Raw genomic sequence first — 25,308 nt, forward strand, 5'->3', positions numbered from 1 at the left:
CAGTATCTAAATACAGAACAACCCAACACATGCCAAAATATCTTGTTCTTCCATCAAGCTTCATCCTCAAAAGCAAACAGGCTGGAAACCCAGCAGTGAGAACACCTTTCTTTTTTTTTTTTTTTTTTGTAGAGACAGAGTCTCACTTTATGGCCCTTGGTAGAGTGCCGTGGCATCACACAGCTCACAGCAACCTCCAGCACCTGGGCTTAAGCGATTCTCTTGCCTCAGCCTCCCGAGTAGCTGGGACTACAGGTGCCCGCCACAGCACCCGGCTATTTTTTTTTTTTTTTTTTTTTTTTTTTTTTTGGTTTTTGGCTGGGGCTGGGTTTGAACCCGCCACCTCCAGCATATGGGACTGGCGCCCTACTCCTTGAGCCACAGGCGCCGCCCTACCCGGCTATTTTTTTTTGTTGCAGTTTGGCCGGGGCTGGGTTTGAACCCGCCACCCTCGGCATATGGGGCCGGCGCCCTACTCACTGAGCCACAGGCGCCGCCCGAGAACACCTTTCTTAATCACCATGGGAGACTCCCTTGTGCTTGGTACCTGGGTGTTTGTTCCAAGCACACAGTAGAAGATGTGGGATGGGCAGAGGCTGCTCTTCTTTTATGTCAAGTGGAAGAAAGGTTATTTGAATTTAGGTCAGTGCTCAGATAGAAAATAGTTGGTGGATCGGGAGGCTGAGGCAGGAGAATCACGTAAGCCCAAGAGCTGGAGGTTGCTGTGAGCCGTGTGACGCCACGGCACTCTACCGTGGGCAGTAAGGTGAGACTCTGTCTCTACAAAAAAAAAAAAAAAAAAAAAAAAAAAAAGAAAAGAAAATAGTTGGTGGAAATCAATTCCCTTAAACTAAGATCAAGGATGTCTGAAATCTTTGCTCAGCTAGCACATAGGCTCCCCAGTGAGAAGATCACAGGGTTAGACACAGACAGCAGGGCCACCTAGCTAGGATCATTCTGTCACCTAGGAAGAAGGACTTAGGTATAACCTTACTTGTAGGTTTTACCTTAGGTTTTTTAAGTTTACATACATAGTATAGCTTATTCTTTACCTTTTATTTATTTTGAGACAGAGTCTTACTATGTTGTCCTTGGTAGAGTGCTGTAGCGTCACAACTCACAGCAACCTCAGACTCTTGGGCTTAAGCGATTCTCTTGCCTCAGCCTCCCAAGCAGCTGGACTATAGGTACCCGCCACAACTATTTTTTTTTTTTTTCGGTTGCAGTTGTCATTGCTGTTGAGCTGGCCTGGGCCAGGTTCAAACCTGCCACCTTGGGTGCATGTGGCTGGTGCCACAACCACTGTGCCACGGACACCACCCCAAAACAAAGTTTAAATGTTGTCAGTTGGAGAGGAAACCAATATAATGTATGGTTGTCTTTTTAATTTCTAAGTTTTGTTTTGAAATCACTGCTGCCTCACTGACTGAATTCTGTTTAGAGCATGTTCCTCGGTTCTGAAAAAAGCTACGATTTGCCTGCCAAGAAATTCTTGATGAATGTCAAAGGTATAACCTTACTTGTACTAATTCTACTTAAATCAAATGAAATACTAATATCAGATGAATTTTTATTAATCTGCCTTATAATTTTAGTTCCTGTTTTTTTCAAGAGTAGGCAATTTTATCAGTAGAGCAACACACTTCAACTAGTACATATTCTTTTTTTTTTGTAGAGACAGAGTCTCACTTTATGGCCCTCGGTAGAGTGCCGTGGCCTCACACAGCTCACAGCAACCTCCAACTCCTGGGCTTAAGCGATTCTCTTGCCTCAGCCTCCCGAGTAGCTGGGACTACAGACGCCCGCCACAACGCCCAGCTATTTTTTTGGTTGCAGTTTGGCCGGGGCTGGGTTTGAACCCGCCACCCTCGGTATATGGGGCCGGCGCCCTACCGACTGAGCCACAGGCGCCGCCCAACTAGTACATATTTTAATACATCATAACCTCAGCCATGTGTAGCACTCACAGCATGTACAAACATTTAGAAATTCCCAATTGGAGACCATTTTGCCATTCATAAACATGCTGTAGTAAAAGATTGCTTTGGGGTGGCGCCTGTGGCTCAGTGGGTAGGGCGCCAGCCCCATATACCGAGGGTGGCGGGTTCAAACCCAGCCCCAGCCAAACTGCAACAACAACAAAAAAATAGTCAAGCGTTCTGGCAGGCACCCGTAATCCCAGCTACTCGGGAGGCTGAGGCAAGAGAATTGCCTAAGCCTAGGAGTTGGAGGTTGCTATAAGCTATGATGCCACAGCATTCTACCGAGGGCGATAAATCAAGACACTGTCTCTAAAAAAACAAACAAAAAAAAGGGTGGCACGGTGGCTCGGTCGGTAAGGTGCCAGCCCCATATACCGAGGGTGGCGGGTTCAAACCCAGCCCCGGCGAAACTGCAACAAAAAAACAGCCAAGTGTTGTGGTGGGTGCCTATAGTCCCAGCTACTCGGGAGGCTGAGGCAAGAGAATCGCTTAAGCCCAGGAGTTGGAGGTTGCTGTGAGCTGTGTGATGCCATGGCACTCTACTGAGGGCCATGAAGTGAAACTCTGTTTCTACAAAACAAACAAACAAACAAAAAAAAATTGCTTTGGAGCCAGGTGCAGTGGTTCATGCCTGCAATCCCAGTACTCTGGGAGGCTAAGGCAGGAGGACTGCTTGAGCTCAGGAGTTAGAGACCAGCCTAAGAAAGAGAAAGACCTCTATCTCTACTAAAAATAGAAAAATTAGCTCTGTGTTGTGGCTGGTGCCTGAGTCTGCTGCTAGAGTGCACCCACCATTCAGGCCAGCTGCAGGTAGGTGAGAATGGACAAGTGCCTGGAACTTCCTAGGGGAAGACCACGTGGGATCCTACTCTAGGAGGATCACTTGAACCCAGAAGTTGGAGTTTGCTGTGAGCTAGGATGAGGCTGTGGTCCTCTAGCCTGGGGCAACAGAAAGAAGACTCAAAACAAAACAAAAATGAAAGACTGCTTTGGAGCCAGAGAAGTCAGAGGGCTATCTGTGCTATTTTGTAATTGCATGGTAAGCTTTGGAAAACCACTGGAACTTGAGAAGCCTCTAGTAGCTCTTCTGTAAACCAGGGATAGGAATCTACCTTGTGTGGCTGCTGTAAAATGGAAGGTAAAGAGCGTTTAACCCCTATCACAGGCTTAGACTGGCAGATTTTTAAAAATATAGTGTTTATTACTAACAACCTACCAGAACCATATCCAGGTATTGACCCTTTGGTTTGAAGGTCTGGGAGCCCCACATTCAGCGCGTTGGGTACCATGTTGTCCAGATGTGGCTTGGGCCCAACGGGATGAGACGGCGAATGCTTCATGCTAGGCTGCCTCTGCTGCTGCTGTTGCTGCTGTTGCTGCTGCTGGAGTGCACTCACCATTCGGGCCAGCTGCAGACAGGAGAGAACAGACAAATGATAAGGCAATGCCCAGAACTTCCCAGGGGAACATCACATGGGACGCCTTCTTGCTATCAAAGAGGCCAAACCAGGATGTACTCCTGACAGAGCGCACCTGAGGGACCCTTCCCATAATTTGTACCTGTTGCTCCTGCTGTTGACGCACAGCTTGAGAAATCTTTCTCTGGTTCTGTAACAACTGCTGCTGCTGCTGCTGCTGCAGGAGAAGCTGACATGCCTACAAAACAAGGAGGAGAGAGGGAACCAGGTTTCCTAAGACCACCTGACTTGACAGAATAGGAAGGCCGGTACCCAGAAGTACAGGCCACTAATCACCAGTGTCTCTGGGAAGTAGCACCAGTTTCCTGTCCATTGATTACGTTTCTCTCCAATGCAGCTGATACATCAATCCTAAAGCACACTCAATAATTCCGTAAAAGTGGGAATCAGTACCCTCCAAATATAAAAAGTGGCAAAGATGCATAAAGCAGATCAAAGCTAAAGGGGGAAAAAAAAAACCCAAGAAATGTTTTCAGCCATAGGAAGAAAATCTGCTACTTACCAGCTGAAACTGGGGAATCTGCGGAAGCTGGCTCAGCATGGCAATTTGTTGAGGCGATAACTGGGGCCCCACGTTGAAAAGACCTGGACTCAGGCCACTGTTGGGAAACTGCTTGAGCATTGAGGCAGAAACCTGGCCAAAAGAAGGGGGGGGGTGTCCTGAGAATTTATCCAAATATGTTTTTCTGTGAAAAGAATCTTGATGTATCTAAAGTAAGTGTTAGCAGTGATTATCGCTGAGCAGTGAGATTATAAGAGACTTTAATCTTCTTAGACTTTCCAGCCCAACTAAGAAATTATTAGTGGAAAGATGCCATAAAATGAAATACATCAAATCGCACAAAACTAATACATACATGCTTAGAAGAAAGATAAGGAAACCATATTAACCTGTAAATAGGAGACACAGGAGGCTCAACTCATGACTTCTGATATGAAACAGAGAATCGTAGTGTGAAAAAACCTACAAGGCCAACTGACTCAGCTGGTTCCTCTCTCTAGTTTTTAGGTATGGGTTGAGCTGCGGGAACCTCTGGTGACATAGAAAGAATTGGTCTACTGTCTAAGATAGTACTGTACTTTTATCCACTGAACACACTGGATCAGTCGGGAGCATGGAAAAAGAACTCAGAATTCTTCTATGAATAGCAGGCAGCACGATGGTCTCGAGTTTGGCTCGAGGTGCCAACTGTTTAGGCTCGAACCCAGCTCTGCTCCTTCAAAGCTATGTGACCCACAGCAAGTTACATAATCGGACCCTTACTTTCCTTATCTCCCAGAAGAGGAATAATAATAACAATAATAAGATTAACTTTGGTGGCTTAAGGATTTTTGTGAGTTAATCTATGTCAAATGCTTAGATGCACTCCATAAATGTTTATATTATTCCGCAGGTTGGTTCTTCAAATGTCTAGAAGACAATGATGACGGTTTCTTTGTGTCTCATCTTCAGGCTAAATATGATCTATTCTTTCATTTGTATCCCATTTCATTTCTTGATAAACAGTCTGGAACAGAAAGCCCATTTTCTAGAGCAGTCTAAGTAGATCTGGCTATGCCTATCCATTCTGCTAAAAGTCATGCTTTTACTAATAATGCCCAAGACCTCAGTTTTTCCAGTGATCAATTATAATTCCCAACTCATACACTAAGCTTAATGTCAATTAAAATGTACTGTATTTGAAAATGTTTTGTTGGGGCGGTGCCTGTGGCTCAGTGAGTAGGGCGCCAGCCCCATATACCGAGGGTGGTGGGTTCAAACCCAACCTGGCCAAACTGTAACAACAACAAAAAAATAGCCAGGCATTGTGGCGGGCACCTGTAGTACCAGCTACTTGGGAGGCTGAGGCAAGAGAATCAGCTAAGCCCAAGAGCTGGAGGTTGCTGTGAGCTGTGATGCCACAGCACTCTACCAAGGGTGACAAAGTGAGACTCTGTCTCTAAAATATATACATATATATATGTGTGTGTATGTTTCGCTCCCTTATATATTATTGAATCCATGCAAGTAAGTTTTAACATTTTTATTAATTTATTGTTTTATTTGAGCTTAGGACTTTCCATTTACCTTTATGTACATGACATGTAGTAGGTGCTTAATGCTTGATAAATAACTTATTACATGAATGAATCTCTATTCTATTTTAATTTGTTGGTTAGCTGGAATTATAGGCGCCTGCCACAACACCTGGCTGGCTTTTTCTTTCTTTTTTTGAGACAGAGTCTTATTTTGTCCCCCTGGCGTCATAGCCCATACCAACCTCAAACTCTTGGGCTCAAAGTGATTAACTTACCTCAGTCTTTCAAGTAGCTGGGACTACAGACACCCACCACAACGCCTGGCTATTTTTTTTTTTTTTTTTAAGACACATGCTTTTGCTCTTGTTCAGGCAGGTCTAGAACTCCTAAACTCAGGTAATCCACTCACCTCGGTCTCCCAGACTGCTAGGATTATAGGCGTGAGCCACTGCATCTGGCCTATATTTTAACTTGTTTAGAGTCACTCCGCTAAGTTCTTTTTGATCCCATCATTCCATTTATTCCAGTTTCTATTCTCTCATCTGGTCATGGATGGAAATGTTGCATGTGATAGACCTGGTATAATCCAGTCATATGCCACTAAAATGTCCTTCCAGGGCCGGGTGCAGTGGCTCAGACCTATAATCCCAGAATTCTGGGAGGCCGAGGCAGGTGGATTTCCTGACCTCACAAGTTCAAGACTGGCCTGAACAAGTGTGAGACTGTCTCTAAAAATAGCCTGGCGCTGTGGTGGGCACCTATAGTTCCAGCTACTGGGGAGGCTGAGGCAAGAGAATGGCTTGAGCTCAAGAGTTTGAGGTTAATGTGAGCTGTGTGTGACGCCATGGCAGTCTACTAAGAGCAACAAAGGAAGACTCTCTCCAAAAATAAAAAAGTCCTGGGGCGGCACCTGTGGCTCAGTCAGTAAGGCACCGGCCCCATATACCGAGGGTGGCGGGTTCAAACCCGGCCCCGTCCAAACTGCAACCAAAAAATAGCCGGGCGTTGTGGCGGGTGCCTGTGGTCCCAGCTACTTGGGAGGCTGAGGCAAGAGAATCACTTGAGCCCAGGAGTTGGAGGTTGCTGTGAGCTGTGTGAGGCCATGGCACTCTACCGAGGGCCATAAAGTGAGACTCTGTCTCTACAAAAAAAAAATAAAAAAGTCCTTCCAATATGAAACAGATCAGCTTAGGATCTGCTTACTCGATCATTTACTAATTCACACAACTGTTTTAGCATTTAGCCTATATTTTTCCATCTCATCCAATACAGAGATAGCATGTCAAATGGCCTACTATTAGAGACACAACTACATCATTTTTATACCCAATATTTTTACCAATCAATGAAGTGAATGAGTTAAAACTTGTTAGAGAACTGTGATTACTGATTACTGTCACAGGTGCTCAAAAGCAATCTTTTTGATAATCTAATCTAGACTGTTGCTTGGATTGGCACCAAGTGCATCGGCATCAGTGTCTAAGCAACTTTCCTTATTTTTTCCTTCGAAAATTGTTTTAAAAATTTCCCCTCACTTCCTTTTAGGGGAGGGGTGCTTCTTTCTCATTTCTGATCTGAGGCGCCACACAGAGGGACAGCCCCTTCATCACAGCCCTCCAGGCCTCTTTCTCCTTCTTGGAAGCAAGGCTATAGGGAGACTGCTTGTTCTAGTTACTCAGGGTGAAGTTTGGAATTCACACATTCTCCAGCATCTGTTCTGGTAAAGGAGATATTCTAGCCCCACTAGAATGCTTCCACTTTTTTTTTTTTTTTTTTTGTAGAGACAGAGTCTCACTTTATGGCCCTTGGTAGAGTGCCATGGCATCACACAGCTCACAGCAACCTCCAACTCCTGGGCTTAAGAGATTCTCTTGCCTCAGCCTCCCGAGTAGCTGGGACTACAGGCGCCCGCCACAACGCCCGGCTATTTTTTGGTTGCAGTTTGGCCGGGGCCGGGTTTGAACCCGCCACCCTCGGTATATGGGGCCGGCGCCTTACCGACTGAGCCACAGGCGCCGCCCAGAATGCTTCCACTTTTGCCTTAAAAGAATCTAGGCAGGAAAGAGGGGTGGTTGTTGTTAAATTCTCCTTGAAGACTCTCAGAATTCCTAAAACATCATCACAGACAGAGTTTTGTAACTCTCTTCACAAATTCTTTCTCTACTATAGGATTTCATCTGTCTTAGTTCTTTTGGTTTGAATATCCTTCTAATAGTGAGGTTAAAATGATTCTGAAACCTCAGAATGTAACCTTGTTTGGAAATACAGTCTTCGTAGACACAATCAAGTTTAAGAGGAGGTCATACTAGATTAGGATGGGCCCTAACCCAGTAACTCCTATCCTCATAAGAGGGAAATTTAGAGACAGTGAAGAGAAAAAAAAGCCACCTAAAGATGAGACACACAGTTGAGGATGCCAGGTGAACACAGAGGCAGAGACCGGAGTGATGTATCTACCAGCCAGTAGACAACAAGGGTAGCTGCAGCCACCAGGATTGTCCCACAGGTTCTCCAGCAGGAACCAACCCTGAACCAACCTTGATTTCAGACTGGTAGCTTCCAAAATGGAGAGAATAAATTTCTGTTGTTTTAAACCACATAGTTTGTGATGATTTATCATGGTAGCCCTAAGAAACTAATATAGTAACTCCATTCAACTCTGTCCAATGTTAGCTACTAGTTTCATACAGCTATTGAGCACTTGAAACATGGCTTATCTAAATTGACACATGCTTTTAATTAAAAATACATATCAGATTTCAAAAGCTTCATGTAAAAAAGAAAGGAAAGTAAAAATCTCAGTAAATTAAGCATAGATTATATGATAAAAAAATATTTTGGAAATATTATGTTAAAAATATATGTCACTGAAATTAATTTTACCCATTCCTTTTTACTTATGTATTTGAGACATAGTCTCACTATGCTACCCCAGGCTAGAGTGCCATGGTGTCAGCCTAGCTCATAGTGACCTCAAACTCCTGGGCTCAAGCAATCCTCTTGCCTCAGCTTCCTGAGTAGCTCGAATTACAGTCATCCACCTTCACACCTGGCTGATTTTTCTATTTTTAGTATAGGGATGGGGGTCTTGCTTTTGCTCAGGCTGGTCTCGAACTCATGAGCTCAAGCAATCCACCCACTTCAGAATCTCAGAGTGCTAGGATAACAGGCATGAGCCACTACGCTTGGCCATTTTTACCTTTTTTTTTTTTTTCTTTTTAAGACAGAGTCTCATTATGTTACCCTGGGTAGAGTGCTGTAACGTCACAGCTCACACCAACCTCAAACTCTTGGGCTTAAGTGATTCTCTTGCCTCAGCCTCCCAAGCAGCTGGGACTACAGACGCCTGCCACAACACCCAGCTACGTTTGGTTGTAGTTGTTGTTGTTGTTTGGCAAGCCTGGGCTGGATTCGAACCCACCAGCTCTGGTGTATGTGACTGGCACCCTAGCCACTGAGCTACAGGCACTGAGCCCTTTTTACCTTTTTTAATGTGGCTATTAAAAAATGTTTTAATTACCTTAGGTGGCTCATATTGCATTTCTTTTTTTCAAGACAGAGCCTCAAGTTGTCACCGCCCCTGGGTAGAGTGCTGCAGTAGCACAGCTCACAGCAACCTCCAACTCCTGGGCTCAAGCAATTCTTTTGCCTCTGCCTCCCAAGTAGCTGGGACTACTGGCACCCATCACAACGCCCGGCTATTTTTTGGTTGCAGCCCTCATTGTTGTTTGGCAGGCTGGGCTGGATTCAAACCTGCCAGCTCAGGCATATGTGGCTGGCGCCTTAGCCGATTGAGCCACAGCCGCTGAGCCTCGTATTGCATTTCTTTCTATTGGACAGTGCTGCTCTGGGCCACGGCACTGCTTCCAACTTCCTTTCCAAAGTTTTCTTCTGGGATGTACCAGAAATCTCCTGTGCTTATTTTGTTTTCCAACTTGTTGGCTTCCAAAATGAATGACTATTATCTGAGCTTTCATATCGCTTTCCTTGTCTGTTCAGTTTTTAAAGCTCTACAGAAAAGATCAACTAGTCTCTGGATCAACCCACTTCTCTTCAGTCTTAGGAATAAATGCTATCCCTTACCAAGAGACCATTATTTTCCCCTCTTTCTCCACCAATCCCTACCAGTTAAAGAAGCTACCACTCAAAGTAAAACATGCCCATGGCCCAGCAGTAATAACCTAAGGAAACTCAGCCTAGGACATAAAATATAAGAATATTCATAGCAGCACTGCTCATCATAGAAAAAAACTAAAAACAATTCAAATGTGTATAAACAACAGAGTTGGTAGTAGAATAGGTAAGTATAACGAAATGCCATACGAACTACAACTGCCCAAATCGGCACAGGAAATCTTATAAAGGGCAAAAAAAGGCAAAATGACAACAACATTATTTAAAGACAGAAAGAGAAACACAGAAAGACTATAAAGGAAAAAAAAAAAAAAGGAATGTGATCTTACATTTAGATGGCATCTCATGTCCCGTACACTGATTATTTTACAGACTATAAAAGTCACATTTTGGAGCCTTCCTATCATAGCCTTGCTCGATTTCTCCCTTCTTCAGAAAGCCAACTACTATCCTTCTCCAAAGAATGCAAAAAGGACCACAGAGGAACACCACTAGGCTCTAGGCAAATGACTATTCATACCTGGGCGCAGAGTAATTACAGGGCAGGTTTGCACATACCCTATTGCAAGGAGTTAATTACTCTGTCTTAAAAGCCCTTCAAACTCCAGCTGAGTTGGAGAAAGTGAAGATCTGTTGCAATCAATATGGCATTTAACGAAGCACAGCAGGTGCAAAATGACAGTAATTTAAAGGCAACACAAAAGCCTGCTAGAATGTACTGTTTTCTGAATATTGCATCTGAGTAACCAGAGGAAAAAGGCAATGGCAGAAACCCAAGGCCTGGGACACTTGTAACAAATTGTAAAGATGAGTTTCAGCAGCATCTTTTTATGTTTACATTAAATATTGACTATGCCAGGCTGGGCATGGTGGCTCACACCTATAATCCTAGCACTCTGGGAGACCAAGGCAGGTTAGATTGATTAAGCTCAAGAGTTCAAGACCAGCCTCAGCCAAGAGTGAGACCTCATCTCTACTAAAAATAGAAAAACTAGCCCAGAGTGGTGGTAGGCACCTGTAGTCCCAGCTACTCTGGAGGCTGAGGCAAAGAGGATCGCTGGAACCCAAGAGTTGAGGTTGCTGTGACCTATAACGCTAGGGCACTCAACCAAGGGCTGTGACAGAGTGAGACTCTGTCTCAAAAAAGAAAAAAAAATTGACTGCCCCGATAATGTGGATGAATGGATGTAAAGTGTGATGACACTATCAAAGCCTTTTTGAACATTCATGTGTAGAATTTCATTCTGGGCAATTAAACTTAGAAATAATGTGGGCAAAGATTTATGTACGAGGATTTGCCTGTGGCATTATTTGTAACAGTGAAAATTGGAAACAATTTAATAAACAATAATAGAGGAAAGGAATGTTAAGTAAATCAAGGTAAATCTACCTGATGAACAAACATCATTAAGAATGATCAACATGGAGATTATATAGTAATAGGGGAAACGATTAGGACATAATGTTTTTTTATTTTATTTTATTTTTTTTGTAGAGACAGAGTTCCACTTTATTGTCCTTGGTAGAGTGTCGTGACGTCACACAGCTCACAGCAACCTCCAACTCCTGGGTTTAGGAGATTCTCCTGCCTCAGCCTCCCGAGTAGCTGGGACTACAGGCGCCCACCACAACACCCAGCTATTTTTTTTTTTGTTGCAGTTTGGCCGGGGCTGGGTTTGAACCTGCCACCCTCGGTATATGGGGCCAGCGCCCTGCGCACTGAGCCATAGGCGCCGCCCAGGGACATAATGTTAACAAAAACAGCAGGTTCTAGTGACAATGAATGCAATTATGTGAAAAGCAAGCCTGTACATGAACAAAGTCTGAGTAGAAGATTGTGTAAAAATAATCCCTGTCATTGTATCTGGGGAGGGAGTTTCTTTTTCTTTCTTCTTCTTTTTTTTTGAGAAAGAGTCTCACTTTGTCACCCTTGGTAGAATGCTATGGCGTCATGGCTCACAGCAACTTCCAACTCTTGGACTCAAGAGATCCTCTTCCCTCCGTTTCCCAAGTAGCTAGGACTACAGGGGTCCACCACAGCACCTGGCTATTTTTAGAGACAGGGTCTCATTTTTGCTCAGGCTGGTCTTGAACTCCAGAGCTCAGGAAATCCACCCACCTTGGTAGGCAGTTTCTAAAAGAATTTTTTTCCCTCCACTATCCAAACTTTCTATGTAGTTATCTTTTCAAATTTTTATTAAATAGAGCTACCCCAAAATTTGTTTTTTTTTTAATATAGAAATGTCAGGAAAAGACTGGAGATTCCATTATTTAATATTCTGCACCTATTACACCATAAATAAATAGGATTTTATTTATTTATTTATTTATTTTGAGACAGAGTCTTGCTTTGTCACCCTAGGTAAAGTGCTGTGGCATCACACACAGCTCACAGCAACCTCCAACTCCTGGGCTTAGGTGATTCTCTTGCCTTGGCCTCCCAAGTAGCTGGGACTACAGGTGCCTGCCACAACACCCAGCTATTTTTTTGTTGCAATTTGGCAGGAGTTGGGTTTGAACCTGCCACCCTCGGTATCTGGGGCCAGCGCCCTACTCACTGAGCCACAGACGCTGCCCTCCATAAATAAATGTTAACCATATTTTCCCCAATAAATAAACTGCAAAAATGTAGAGAATACAGGTACATTTTTTTAAACAGAGCAGATACCCTGGCCATAAAAGAATGGTACCCCAAGTCTCTTAGACAAAGTACACTTTCCTAAGCATGTTCTATGAGTATGGTTGGTGTGTTAGGGCCAGCTAGCTGGAGCAATACAAATGTATTGGAGAATAGCATGTATGTGGGGAGATCACCAAGAGCCTTAAAAACCACAGTTAAGACCCCCTGCTTTGCACTGTCAGGGATGGGCCATGAAGGGCTTCCTAGTAAAGTTATAACAAGATTTACCTTCTGTTTTAGAGGAGTGCTGTGCAGAACTTTCTACAATGCTGAAATGTTCTACATTACTGCTGGTACGGTGGGCACTAACTAGGTGTGGCCACTTAAATTTAATTAAAATGAAATAAAATAAAACCTAGTTCTTTCAGTCCATTACCCACATTTTGATCATTCATGTACCTACTGGCTACCGCACTGGACAATGAAGTATTAGGGGATCAGTCTGACCCAGATTTGAGATAGCAAGTGTTGAATGAAGCAGTCAGGGACCAGGCAGGAGATCACTGTAGTAATCTAGGGGAAAAACAGCAGTGGCTTGGCCAGGGGCCACCATTAGTGGAGATAATAAGAAATGGTTAGATTTGGGATAAAGTTTTGAAGGGAGGATTTGTTGATAAGATGAATGTAATCAGTGAGAAAAGATCTGATCAGCTCCAAAGCCTTTGGGAGTACCATTTACTTGGAGCAAAAGGATGTCTTTGTGGGAAATGCGGAGTAGAATCAGAAGGTCTGTTTTACACGTTAACTTGATGTCCTGGTAGATGTCTAGAAGTCTCTGGAGTAGAGAAAAAAAGATGGTGGAATGAAGATACAATTTTGGAATTTAGCACTTGAAGTTATTCCACCAGGAAAACCACCCAGCAGTGGCTATACACGTATAAGCATTTATTATACTTGACCTTAGTCAACAGTGGTTTATCTTAGTGGTTTATCTGTGGGCAAGGACGGAGATCCGGGCACTCTGCTGACTAAAGGTTGGAATGGTGAGGAGGAACTTGTGAAGGAGATGGATGAGGAGAGGCAGATAAAGAACCAATACAGAAAGTGCCCCAAGGCCAAGTAAGCATGTCAAATGTTATTGATACAGACTGCAGAATAGACCCTTGTATTTCTCTACACAAGGATCACAGCCAACTTTTACAACAGTATAGTGATTCTGCCATTCAAACATGTTACTGGCAGTGTTTGTTTGTGGTTTTTTGTTTTTCAGACAGTCTTACTCTGTCATCTGGATAGAGTGCAGTGACATCATAGCTCACTGCAACCTCGAAATCCTGGGTTCAAGTGATTCTCCTGCCTCAGACTCCCAAGTAGCTGGGACCACAGGTGCCGCCACCATGCCTGACTAATTTTTCTGTTTTCAGTACTCGCTCTTGCTCAGGCAGGTCTCAAACTCCTGACCTCAGATGATTACCTTGGCCTCCCTGAGTGCTAGGGTTATAGGCACAAGCCACCAAACACCTGGCCTATCTTTCTTTCTAAACCTTAAATTTTCCTACATCACCACCCAGGTGAAAAATCTTGTTTAACACTGTATACCCAGCCAAACTTTAGAGTGCATGTAAAATCACCTGGGGGTGACTAGGCCCCAAAGCCCAAGATTCTCTATCAATAGATTAGGGAAGATCTGAGGACTGTACCTTTAAGCAGCAGCCCAGATAACGGCTGTAAACCATGCTGACAAGGATTGGCCTACAGGACAAAGCTCAAATTCCTAAGCAAGACACTGATTGCCACTCAGTCTCCAAATTTCTGTCTCACTTCTTCCTGTTCCATTCCAAACAGGGTGTGTGTGTATATGCACACATGCAAAAAGCTAAATTCTTCAAACTAACCGCATTTCCCCAAACATGCCAAGTTCTTCGAGGTATTAAAGCCCCTTGCACATGAGGCTACGGCTGCTTAGAAGCCACCTTTAACCTGCTGTGCCCAAAAGACTGACTCTTCAAGAGTTTAAATGGCATCCAATTTAAATGTCACTGCTAATAAGAAGCCTCACCTGATTCTCTAAACTCTGTCAACATTTTTATGCAATGTTTACCATACAGCTATTGTTTATTCTGTTAGCACCTCCTCCCCACCCCAACCTGCCCCTCTGCCTCCAACTCCAAGAGCCTGTAAAGGAACTGATAACCATGGATGACTGTCAGCCTAACAGTAATGGATACTGAAAAGTACTCTAAGACTTAGAGTACGGCTGCCATTGTACTTAGGTACTGCCATTGTTGGCTGGGTATGGTGGCTCACACCTGTAGTCCCAGCACTTTGGGAGGCCAAAGTGGGATGATTACTAGGGACAGGAACTTCCAGATCAGCCTGAGCAACACAGTCAGATCCTGTCTTCCCCCAAAGTAGAAAAATTAGCTGGGAATGGTGGCAGGCATCTGTATTCCCAGCTACTCGGGAGGCTGATGCAGGAGGATCACTTGGACCCAGGAGTTTGAGGTTGCTGTGAGCTATGATGACACTACTATTTCTAGCTCTGGCAACAGAACGACATACTGTCTCAAAAAAGACACTGCCATTGTGCAGCATGAGGGAAGTCAGGAACGGCTCTGTCTGGAAGACATACCACCACCTGGGGCTTGAAGGGTGATTGAAATTTATTGGGGAAGAAAGGGTAAAGAGGAAGAGGAAGAGGAGGGGAAGCAGATGCTCGTTGCTTTAGCAGATAGCACCTCAGAATTTTTTAGGATAACCCAGAACGTGGCAATTCTCTGGTTTATCTGTGGGCGAATCCTTGAGGGCAACCAACGTCTGCATGCTGACATGTCACAATTCATAAACTAGTTTAATTAGATGCAATTTAAGAAATCAAGGTAGTTTAGGAATCTACTCAGAACGGTTTTCATGCAAAAAAATCTACTTTGTTAGTATGCATGATACAATAAAAAATAAGATTTGATATTTTCTCCTAAAAGTTTTGATCCTTGGTAGATGGATATTTCATATTATACTTGACCTCACTCAAAAGACCAAGAAATAATGGACTATTTATATATATGTGTGTATTATATATGTATATATATAGAGAGGGAGAGACAGACAGACAGACAGACAGACTTTCACTTGGTCACCCTCAGTAGAGTGCTGTGGCGTCTTAGCTCATAGCAACCTCAAACGCTTGGGTTCAAGCTATCCTCTTGCCTCAGCCTCTCAAGTAGCTGGGACTACAGGCACACGCCACAATCCCCAGCTATTTTTTTAAGAGAAGGGGTCTCATTCTAGCTCAGGCTGGTCTTGAACTCCTGAGCTCAGGCAATCTACTGGCTTCAGCCTCCAAGAGTACTAGGATTGCACACATGAGCCATAGTGCCCATGTTGGACTTCTCATAATTAAAACTAGTAGTATTATTTCCTTCATGCCCTCAAAAATTGGTCAGTTAACAACCAGTAACCCCCTGAAAGGTCTTTAATTTTGAATCATTGAAACACAAAATTGCTTACCTGGGGGGAAATAAACTGGGGAGGCACTTGCGCCCGGAGACTAGGAGAAGAATTCAGTGGCTGCACTGGTGTGTGCAGACCTCTCGATTGTGCTGTGCTGTTTCCAAACAAACCATGATTACCACCCTGTAAACATAAGAGAAATAGTAAGACTTTTTTGTTAACATAAGAAAATGCACATAAGTAACACTTCTGGTTTCTATCACTCATAAGAATCATACACTGTATTTTATGGAATCACAGAATTTTATAACTGACAAGTTCCTGATCTTATAATGCTTGGGGCAATTACTTACATAGAACCATGGGTATATATATCACCACCATCTGTGCAGTCTGATGAACTCTATAACTAAAAGGGTTAAATTTAGTCAAATGTCAGAAGCAGTCCTACATTCTTTTCTGTGATTGAAACATAAAGGCAATATAACATTTATTTCAACTATTCTTTGAGATTGGGTTTGCTAAGTTTATCCTTAAACTTTATAATCTGAGATCCATTTTGAAAGGCACTTGAGTAAAAACTCAGGCTTACGACTACCAGCTGTAAAACCACACCATGCTATTACTTTCCTGAATTGGTTAATCATAAAACCAGTGCCATCAAAGAGCAAGCCTAGCATCATGAGGACCCTGCTCCAGATCTGAATACCCTTCTTTATCCTGGATCTGCCTGCCCCCTTCTTTGCTAGATGAGGAAATATGGGTCAGTCACACAGTGATATAAATAAGAAAGGGAAAAAGTAAAAATAATTACAGGGATACCAAAACAAATATTACTCACCTGTAACTTCTCATCAAACACATGACTATCAAACTAGTTAAAAATAAGCTTACTCCCTGACTTCTGAAGGACCAACTCACTCAGCACTTCCATTCTATCCCAAGGAGAGATAGAGAAAGCTGGATAATAGGGTAGCCCTTCCTTTCTGACTTGTTTCTGGCAGGGGAAAAGTCCTTTAGCAAAGAACTGTATCTGGTAACTTGACAGACACTGTGTTTGCCCTCTCTGCCTAGGGCTCTTTTCTACACCACCTTCACCTGGCTTCTTGAAGGCTCAGCTCCAGGTCGTCCTCATCAGAAAGTCTTCCCCCAAACCTTTCTTACTTCATGTTCAAATTAACTGAGCACACCTGTCTGTTCTCAAAACCCTTAAAAACTCTTGGATGACACACATCATCAAACCACATTATAGATATTTTCTATTTATTCTACCATCAGTTTAATCCTTCCCTCTTTGCACTCCCATATCTCAATAAAGCCCTGGCCTGTAGGATGAATTAATCATTTGCAAAGATCCACGTCCCACAATTCCATACACTTGAAAATGTCCCACTGAACATCTTCAGTAAAGGCAGCTGCACCAGTGCCTTTTTTTTCTTTTTCTTTTGAGACAGAGTCTCACTATGTCGCCCTCAGTAGAGTGCCATGGAGCCACAGCTCATAGAAACCTCCAATTCTTGGGCTTAAGAGTTGGAGGTTGCTATGATTCATTGATTCTGGTTTCTTGATTTTCTTGCCTCAGCCTCCCAAGTAGTTGGGACTACAGGTGCCCGCCACCAACGCCCGGCTATTTTTCTACTGCAGTTGTTTAGCTGGCCCGGGTTGGGTTCGAACCCATCACCCTTGGTCTATGTGGCTGGCGCCATAACCACTGTGCTTTTGGTGCTGAGCCTGCACCAGTGCTTATTCCAACTCTGCATACTCTAATTTGAAGTCACCACCATCATCTCATCCCTGAAACCATGGAAATTAGGTAATTTTATAAAGAAGAATTTTGTAATGGCATCATGAAGTTCTACAATACTGAAGATACTATGATGGCTTAGTGATTCAAAAATAGATTAAGGGACTGCTATAGGGAAATTCATGAACTTAAAAGCATAATAAATAAAAATGATTATAAACATAAAGTAGAAATGGTAATTAAAACCCATGTACCTCATAAAGGAAAATCAAAGATCTGCCATGAATTTTATATCTCCCAAAGGGTTGTTTAAACATCAGAAGACCTTTAATTCTAAAAACTCAAATATTGTTGCTTCCCCTGTCTCACTAACACTGTTCTAAGAATATTCTGCTAAGATCTTTGTCACTTACAATTTACCATCGAAGTAATGACCTTTGTCATTAGATGTCAATTATTCATGCCCTGTCCTGGATGGCAGGGTTGCTAGCAACTAAAGCCCTTCCCAGAATGTATGTTTTGGCAAATACAGAACTGCTTTGTAAGGGTCCTTCTTTTTTTTTTTTTTTGTAGAGACAGAGTCTCACTTTATGGCCCTCGGTAGAGTGCCGTGGCCTCACACAGCTCACAGCAACCTCCAACTCCCGGGCTTAAGCGATTCTCTTGCCTCAGCCTCCCGAGTAGCTGGGACTGCAGGCGCTCGCCACAACGCCCGGCTATTTTTTGGTTGCAGTTTGGCCGGGGCCGGGTTTGAACCCGCCACCCTCGGTATATGGGGCCGGCGCCTTACCGACTGAGCCACAGGCGCCGCCCGTAAGGGTCCTTCTTAATTTCAATCCCTTTCCTCTTTTAATAACAAGTATTAAAAAGAATTTGCTTTTGTAAGTTTCTATAAAATCAAGCTCCACTTTCCCCTTCACAGTAAATTCCACCATCCCCCCCCACAAAGGTTTTAGGTTTTTTCATTATCAAGGATCTTTAAAGCTGTACGAAGCACTTTGATACATCTGAAATGGCCAACAGTATAGGTAAGTCAATAGTAGTTGATCAAAAAATGCCTTCTCTGTATATTAATATGTAACCCTGGCATCACAAGCTCTTCATTTTCTTGGTTCAGATATAGCTATTTTGTAGTGATGTATTGAGGAGCAATCATATAGATCTACGTTTCAAAAAATTCTATTTAGGCCGGGCATGGTGGCTCATGCCTGTAATCCCAGCACTGTGGGAGGGTGAGGAAGAAGAATTGCTTGAGCTCAGGAGTTCGAGATTTGCCTGAGCAAGAGTGAGACCCCGATTCATTTAAAAAACAAACAAACAGAAAAAAAACCCAGCTGGGTGCTGCAGCGAGCACAAGTAATCCCACTGGCTTCCGGAGGCTGAGGCAGGGGGATGCCCACAGCCCAAGTCTGAGGTTGCAGTGAGCAAGGACACCACTGCCCTCTGCTAGGCATAGGGTGGGGCCCTGTCTCACAAAAAAAAGAAAAAAAATTATATTTAGAAATAAGGAAAATGGTCATCAAAAGCTACTATATACCACTGATTTATCTGGCTACTGCTAAACCTTTACTTATTATCTATGAAGCCTGACCCACACCCTCATAGTTATTGGTGATATTTTCCTCAATGAGTGTTTAAATCAGAATAGTAAACAAACTAAGAATAAAATTATCAAGCTAACTGAAATCTTCTGTGATTTGCAAAAATATCTTACATTTTATAATTATGAAGTATTATATTAAATACTCTATAAAAAAAGATCATATTTAAAAATCATGACCATATTAGGATAGAATATGTATGCCAACCTGGTGAACAATGGCCTTTATTTATTAGCAATTCACCCATCAGGGAAACCAAGAATGGTCTTTTTTAGAGTTCAATGCCCAGCTAGTTTGGCTGGTTTATTATACTCAAGTTTATGTACTAATAGCTTTTGATAATCATGTTATCCTGTAACTACATTTATAATCACTATTAACCATGACTACTATGTCTGTTTCATGTTTTTTGTATCTCAACTCAAAGCAAGAGTCCCCCAAACACAAATGTAACTGTTCCTTCCTACTTATATAAATGATAAATATCCATGCCCTCTTTGGAAGCATTAAGAAAAAGTGAAATATAAAGGAAGAAAACAAAAAATTAGCTATAACTCCCAATCCAGAGATAACCAATCTGAACACAGGGAAATAATGTCATCTACTGTTTAAAACCTGCCACTGCAACAATTAGAAAGCATATGAAAGGCCCACGTGCAGTTTGACTATGGTGTAAGAGGTGCTGTTTTACATCATCCCATAATGTACGTGTGAAAGTCGTCATGTGGGAACAGAAAATGGGTGTAATTAATAATTGTAAGCTGTACAATTAATGTCCTCCCATGATGTCCTCAGTGAAGGTCACAGTGACAAGTGGTCACAGAACTATGGCTAGGAAAATACCACTGCTGGAGTTACTGTTGCAAAGGAATTCTGACTCCAAATTCCTGGTTGTCTCTAAAAAATCTACAACAGAATTACTGCGGGGTGGCAGGCAGAGCCCTGCTCTTGCCCTCAGGCCTGTGAAGGTTAGGTGGCATCGCCCTACCAGCTCTACCTGTTTAGTTTTGACTGCACAGCCCTTTCTTGGAGGACTGCCAGATTCAACCCCTGGGCCAAAGAAGCAATGCCACATCTGAGCAATACCTGCTCTTCTCAAAGCTTTATTATCTACCATTAAAGTTACCCTTCTCTGGGTAATTAGTATATTTTAAACTTTATGACACTAGATTTCAAGATGTTCAAATACTAAATCTTAATAGTTTTGCTTCTATTTTTGTTTTTTAATTTATTTTTCTTTTTAGACCAGGTCTCGGTCTGTTGCCCAGGCTGAAGCACAGTGGCACGATTATAGCTACACACAGACAACTGCAGCCTCGAACTTTTGGACTCAAGCAATCTTCCTGCCTCAGCTTTCTGAGTAGCTAGGATTTGTGTTTAAATTAGCAGGATTATTAAACTGAAAAGACCTTCGAAGTATTATTATCCAATCAAATGTTGGAAATGGCAAATGCAGTGCTGAATGAGATTATATAAGGTACTTAGGTGACCTCTTTAACATTTTCCTGAGTCAGCTAATACTTAGCTTACTAAATGTGAACTTATGATCAAAAATGAGAAGACAAAAGAAACAGGTTTAAAATAAAATCCATGTTGAGAAACATGAAGAGAGATGGGTTCTACGGGCTGAAAGATCTAAAACCTATACTTAGTATCATTCTGTGCATTCAGTAATCAACAAATTTCCCAAGACAGACAAAAGATGCAATAAACTGCAGACCAGGGCCAAGGCGAGGTCACAGCCAAGCAGTTGTAAATTTGAGAGGCCTCCTTACTTGTCTAGCAGCGAAGTTTTGGGGGTTGAGCCCTGTGCCGATTGCTCCAAGGCTGACGTTGGGTAGTGTGGAACCAGAGGGAGACAGCTTGTAGCTGGGAGAAGGGGAGAAGGGAGAGCAGGGAGCCTCATCCCCAAGGCACCCATCTTGATTGGAGAAAGGCAAAGTCAGCTGAAAAGTAGTAGGAGTTAGCCAATCACAATGAGTGTTGGTTAGTGAAGCAACAGAATGCAAGAAGGGAAAAGAGAGAGACACTAGTAACAAACAAAGAGTGTATTAGCAATAACCGAGGATGGAATTTGGCTCTGATAATCATCATCATATTCTGTCCAACAGACACCATCTGTCATCTTCTTTGATATAGCTTTTTCTTATCCTCTGAGTTAGTAATACATTCTCTCCTATTGCACTAAGATAAAAATTGCCAGATGCTTTATTTTTATGCATTTAATGCTCATTACTCTTTGTGGCTGCTCAAATAGAAGCCAAGGGCAATCTTGTGAATATGCTGCTGACTGGACTAGTAACCAATCATGTCAAAATGTGCCACATCTAAAAATTTTGGTCTTAACTGTTTTTCTAAAGACCAGAAACACTGCAAATTCTTATGCTGAATCAAAGAATAATTTCCTCCATTAGAAGTGTTAAAAAATCAAAGCCAATAAGTATAAATTACTTGGTTAAATCAGGTAGTTGAGAATTTGAAAAGTACAGCATTGTAACTAAACACAGATCACCAGGGAAATGGCGAAAGATTAACAAAAGAGTTTCTTCAAAACTAGAAAGTAAGGCCTTGGGAGACACAGGGTATAGTTACACAAAATTCCAAAATGTATTTTGTAGCTGCAAAGCAGCAGAAAAAAGAACTCATAATAAATTTATCTCTAAATCTCCAAATTTTACAAATTTTTCAAAACTCAGATGTTCTTCACAATACATGCTACAGACAGATGGTTCTAGCTCCTAATCACTTGTTGACATCAACTGTTTTCATGTCACCACTTTAAAATAGGTGATGTTTGTGTTTTGCTCATTTAGTTTAGTAATTCTATGCCTCTTCCAAAATTAGTTACCAAAAGACAAATGGGGAACCAAAGTGGTTCTCAGGAATTATTATCTTAAACAAAGGTTTAACTCACCTTCTCAAAATAAGGCCCACTATCTGTGGTTCCCATGTCTTTGGAATTAGGTGGACGGAACCCAGATCGATCCTTCCTCATGATATCATTAAAATCCCCGAGATTCATTGCTCGCTTGTCCACATCAAATTTTTTATCTGAAAGGCTTCCTGAAAAGTAGCATAAATACAGTGAAAACCCTAGAGTCACTGTCCCTTATGAACCAAGAGTGATGTGCCCCACTGTCCTTCCTGGGGTGCCAGGTACAACCTCTTTCTACTTCCTGGGGGTAAAACCAGAAGAACCCTCACTGCCTTAGGCTACTAGCGTTTGTCCCTAGAACACACATGGGTCCTTTTCTAAAAACAAAACAAAGTATTGATGTGTTGTAGCTTGTTTTCCTTGAAAGACTGAAAGAGAGCCTTACGGCTACCCTGGCAAAAATCTGGCTGAGAATATCTTTAGCTTCATTATTGATTTATTTGATGAAAACATCTTGCTCATAAATTCAAATATCCTACATAAGAGAAGTTATCTGTTATTGATCTTTCTGTACCTGCCAGATAAATGATCAGGGCTATTAAACATAAAACACAGTTATGGGGATAAAAAGATCAAAGAGGCAAGCTACCTGCACAATGTATTTCTTCCCCATGCAAATGACTATACCCACTTGCCTTTCACAGATTTACACATTTGTTATTGTTTCCTGACATCATCAGTGCCCCAGGAAGCTTATGGTTTAATTATTCCCACATCGAAAAATACCTTTGATCTATGACTAGCTATTTCTCTTCCTACCCAGGGCTGTCTTCTTTTCTTTTTAGTTAGATCCTTTTTAAGTTCCTCAGGGGCAACAACAGCAACCGTTACAAAGAAAATCCCACAGACTAATGGCTGACTCTACACAACAGGCAACCTGGGGGCCAAGTCTGGCAGGGCATGGACATATTTTGATTGGCCCCAAATAGCATTTTATAAGATCTGATTTTGTTCCCAGTATTTAAAAATCAGGGTATCAATATATATCTGAATTTCTGGCCTCTCATGAAAGCCTGGAAGACTGGGCACAGCTAAGCCTGCACTCCCCTTCACCAACACCACTAGGAACCAAACAAGGCTGATTCTTTTAGGTGAGATACACTTTTCCACAATTAACCAGGAGCTCATCATCCTAATTTCTTATACCTAGCACCCTTCACTCATTCACATTCTTTCCCGGATCTTACGGTCATCTGAGTTTTCAACCCCTACCTAGTGTCTAACACAGTATCTTACAAAAAGTAAGAATTTAATAAATATCTGTTGGACTACAGCCATCCCAACTTAAGGCAGAGAAGCCCAACAGGATATCATTAACACCAACACATTCCATTCCTATCAATGGAATGATACATACCTACAGACAAATCCATTTTGCTGCTTGGATTATCTTCAGTTTGACTCTGGAAAATAAAGAACAGATGAGAGAGAATTAAGGATGTACATATTTGATCAGAGAAGTGGCATTAGTCATGTAAGAGCAACATCTTACTGTGGGCACTACATAAGGTCCTCTTAAATGAACTTTACTTATTCATTCATTTATTTATTTATTTTTTGAGACAGTCTCATTTTGTCACCCTCAGTAGAGTGTAATGGCATCACAGCTCACAGCAACCTCAAACTATTGGGGCTCAACCAAATCTCTTGCTTCAGCCTCCCAAGTAGCTTGGACGACAGGCACCTGCCACAATGCCTGGCTATTTTGAGATGGGGTCTCATGCTTGTTCAGGTTGGTCTTGAACTTGTAAGCTCTAGCGATCTACCCACCTCAGTGTTCCAGAGTGCTAGGATTACAGGCGTGAGCTATCGTACCTGACCTCTGAAATGAACTTTAAACTAGAATCAAGATATTAATTTTTTCTTTTTCTTTTGAGACAGAGTCTGTCTCCCCAGGTAGAGTGCAGCAGCAGCGTAGCTCACCGCAACCTCAAATTCCTCGACTCAAGTGATCCTCCTGCTTTAGCTTCCCAAGTATCCAGGACTACAAGTATCCACCACAATACTCAGCTAATTTTTTTCTCTATTTAATAGAGATGGGTCTCATTCTTGCTCAGGCTGGTCTCGAATTCCTAAGTTCAAGTGATTCTCTTGCCTCAGTCTCGCAGAGTACTAGGATTGCAGGCATGAGCCACCACGCCCAACCAATATTAATGTTTTTAATACAATAGTTTTAATTCCTGCTGGTGCCTATATTCCTAAAATTCAATTTTTGCACACAATTAGCCTCAATAAATCTATGAACAGAGCAATAGTTAAATAGTTGCCTGAAGAAATAAACCCCTGTCCTCAAGTTCCAGTCAGCCTGGGATTAAATTCCATGAGTGGCAGCCAAATGATGACAACTTCTTCTTGTGACTTGTCAAGTCATCAAATCTTGAAATGTGCAGCCAAATCATGTCATTGTCTTTTGGCAACCAGGGACAGGGCGTCCCTACAATGTTCCCAAGAGATAAGGAAATTAAACATTCTACAAGAATTTCCTAAGTAGTTCCAATATAGTTTTTCAAGTTATTTTATCATTGTTGCCTTTTAAAAGTTATAATATGAAAACTAGTATGTCAGTGCGGTCAGGGAAATCTTCATAAATATAAAGTGTCTGACTCTTTCTTCCCTACCCTCCCAGAGAAAAGGACACAAAAACCACACATTTAAAAGCTATAACCTTTAGATGTTGGAGTATGTCATAAAGAATAAAATAAGAGAAAACAAATACTGCTTAATCCAAACGATCAGTTTCTTTTCTTTTATTCTTTTTGGAAACAGAGTCTTGCTGTCACCCTGGCTAGAATACAATGGTGTCATCATAGCTCACAGCAACCTCAAACTCCTGGGTTCAAGCGATCCTCCTGCCTCAGCCTCCTGAGTAGCTGGGACTACAGGCACCTGCCAGCACACCTAGCTGATTTTTCTGTTTTGTGTAAAGATGGGTCTCACTATTACTCAGGCTGATCTCAAACTCCTGAGCTCAAGGAATCCTTCCACTTCAGCCTCCCAGAATACTGGGATTACCAATGTGAGTCACAGTGCCGTGCCAGACCAGTTTCTAAATCTGTAATTTTGTACTATACGTGGCAGTGATCCTAAAAGTTTGTTCTAAACCTAAACGTTGGAATACATTATACATATGAAAAAAAATAAAACTTACCAGCAACCCCATATTTGAAAACTGTTTGGCAAGAGGATTCATCCATGAATCACTGTTTCCTCCTTTTAGTGAGCACTACAGAAGTGAAATATAGAAACTCAGAACCAAATAATAATTTATTTCAACCTCGTCTGAGTACACCACAGACTGAAAATGTTGAAGCAAGTTTACCTTTAAAAATCCTATTTCTCTTCAAC

The 25,308-nt window shown here is 42.2% G+C and overlaps 1 protein-coding gene across 7 annotated transcripts in view; it reads right to left on the reverse strand.

Moving 5' to 3' along the window:
• The window catches only part of TNRC6B (trinucleotide repeat containing adaptor 6B), a 259,143-nt gene that overhangs the window by 23,156 nt on the left and 210,679 nt on the right, over positions 1 to 25,308 (reverse strand). For 6 of the 7 annotated variants that reach the window (XM_053582661.1, XM_053582663.1, XM_053582659.1 and 3 more), the window contains 7 exons: positions 25,112 to 25,186; positions 23,321 to 23,366; positions 21,943 to 22,091; positions 15,741 to 15,866; positions 3,963 to 4,094; positions 3,543 to 3,638; positions 3,199 to 3,391 (listed from right to left, as the gene is read on the reverse strand). In XM_053582661.1, the coding sequence (XP_053438636.1) occupies positions 3,199 to 3,391; positions 3,543 to 3,638; positions 3,963 to 4,094; positions 15,741 to 15,866; positions 21,943 to 22,091; positions 23,321 to 23,366; positions 25,112 to 25,186 (817 nt within the window). Of the gene's footprint in view, positions 1 to 3,198; positions 3,392 to 3,542; positions 3,639 to 3,962; positions 4,095 to 15,740; positions 15,867 to 20,803; positions 20,975 to 21,942; positions 22,092 to 23,320; positions 23,367 to 25,111; positions 25,187 to 25,308 lie in introns of all 7 variants that reach the window. The other variant, XM_053582666.1, reaches the window with a different exon arrangement.

Source organism: Nycticebus coucang, chromosome 3, assembly GCF_027406575.1.
Source record: "Nycticebus coucang isolate mNycCou1 chromosome 3, mNycCou1.pri, whole genome shotgun sequence".
NCBI lineage: Eukaryota > Metazoa > Chordata > Mammalia > Primates > Lorisidae > Nycticebus > Nycticebus coucang.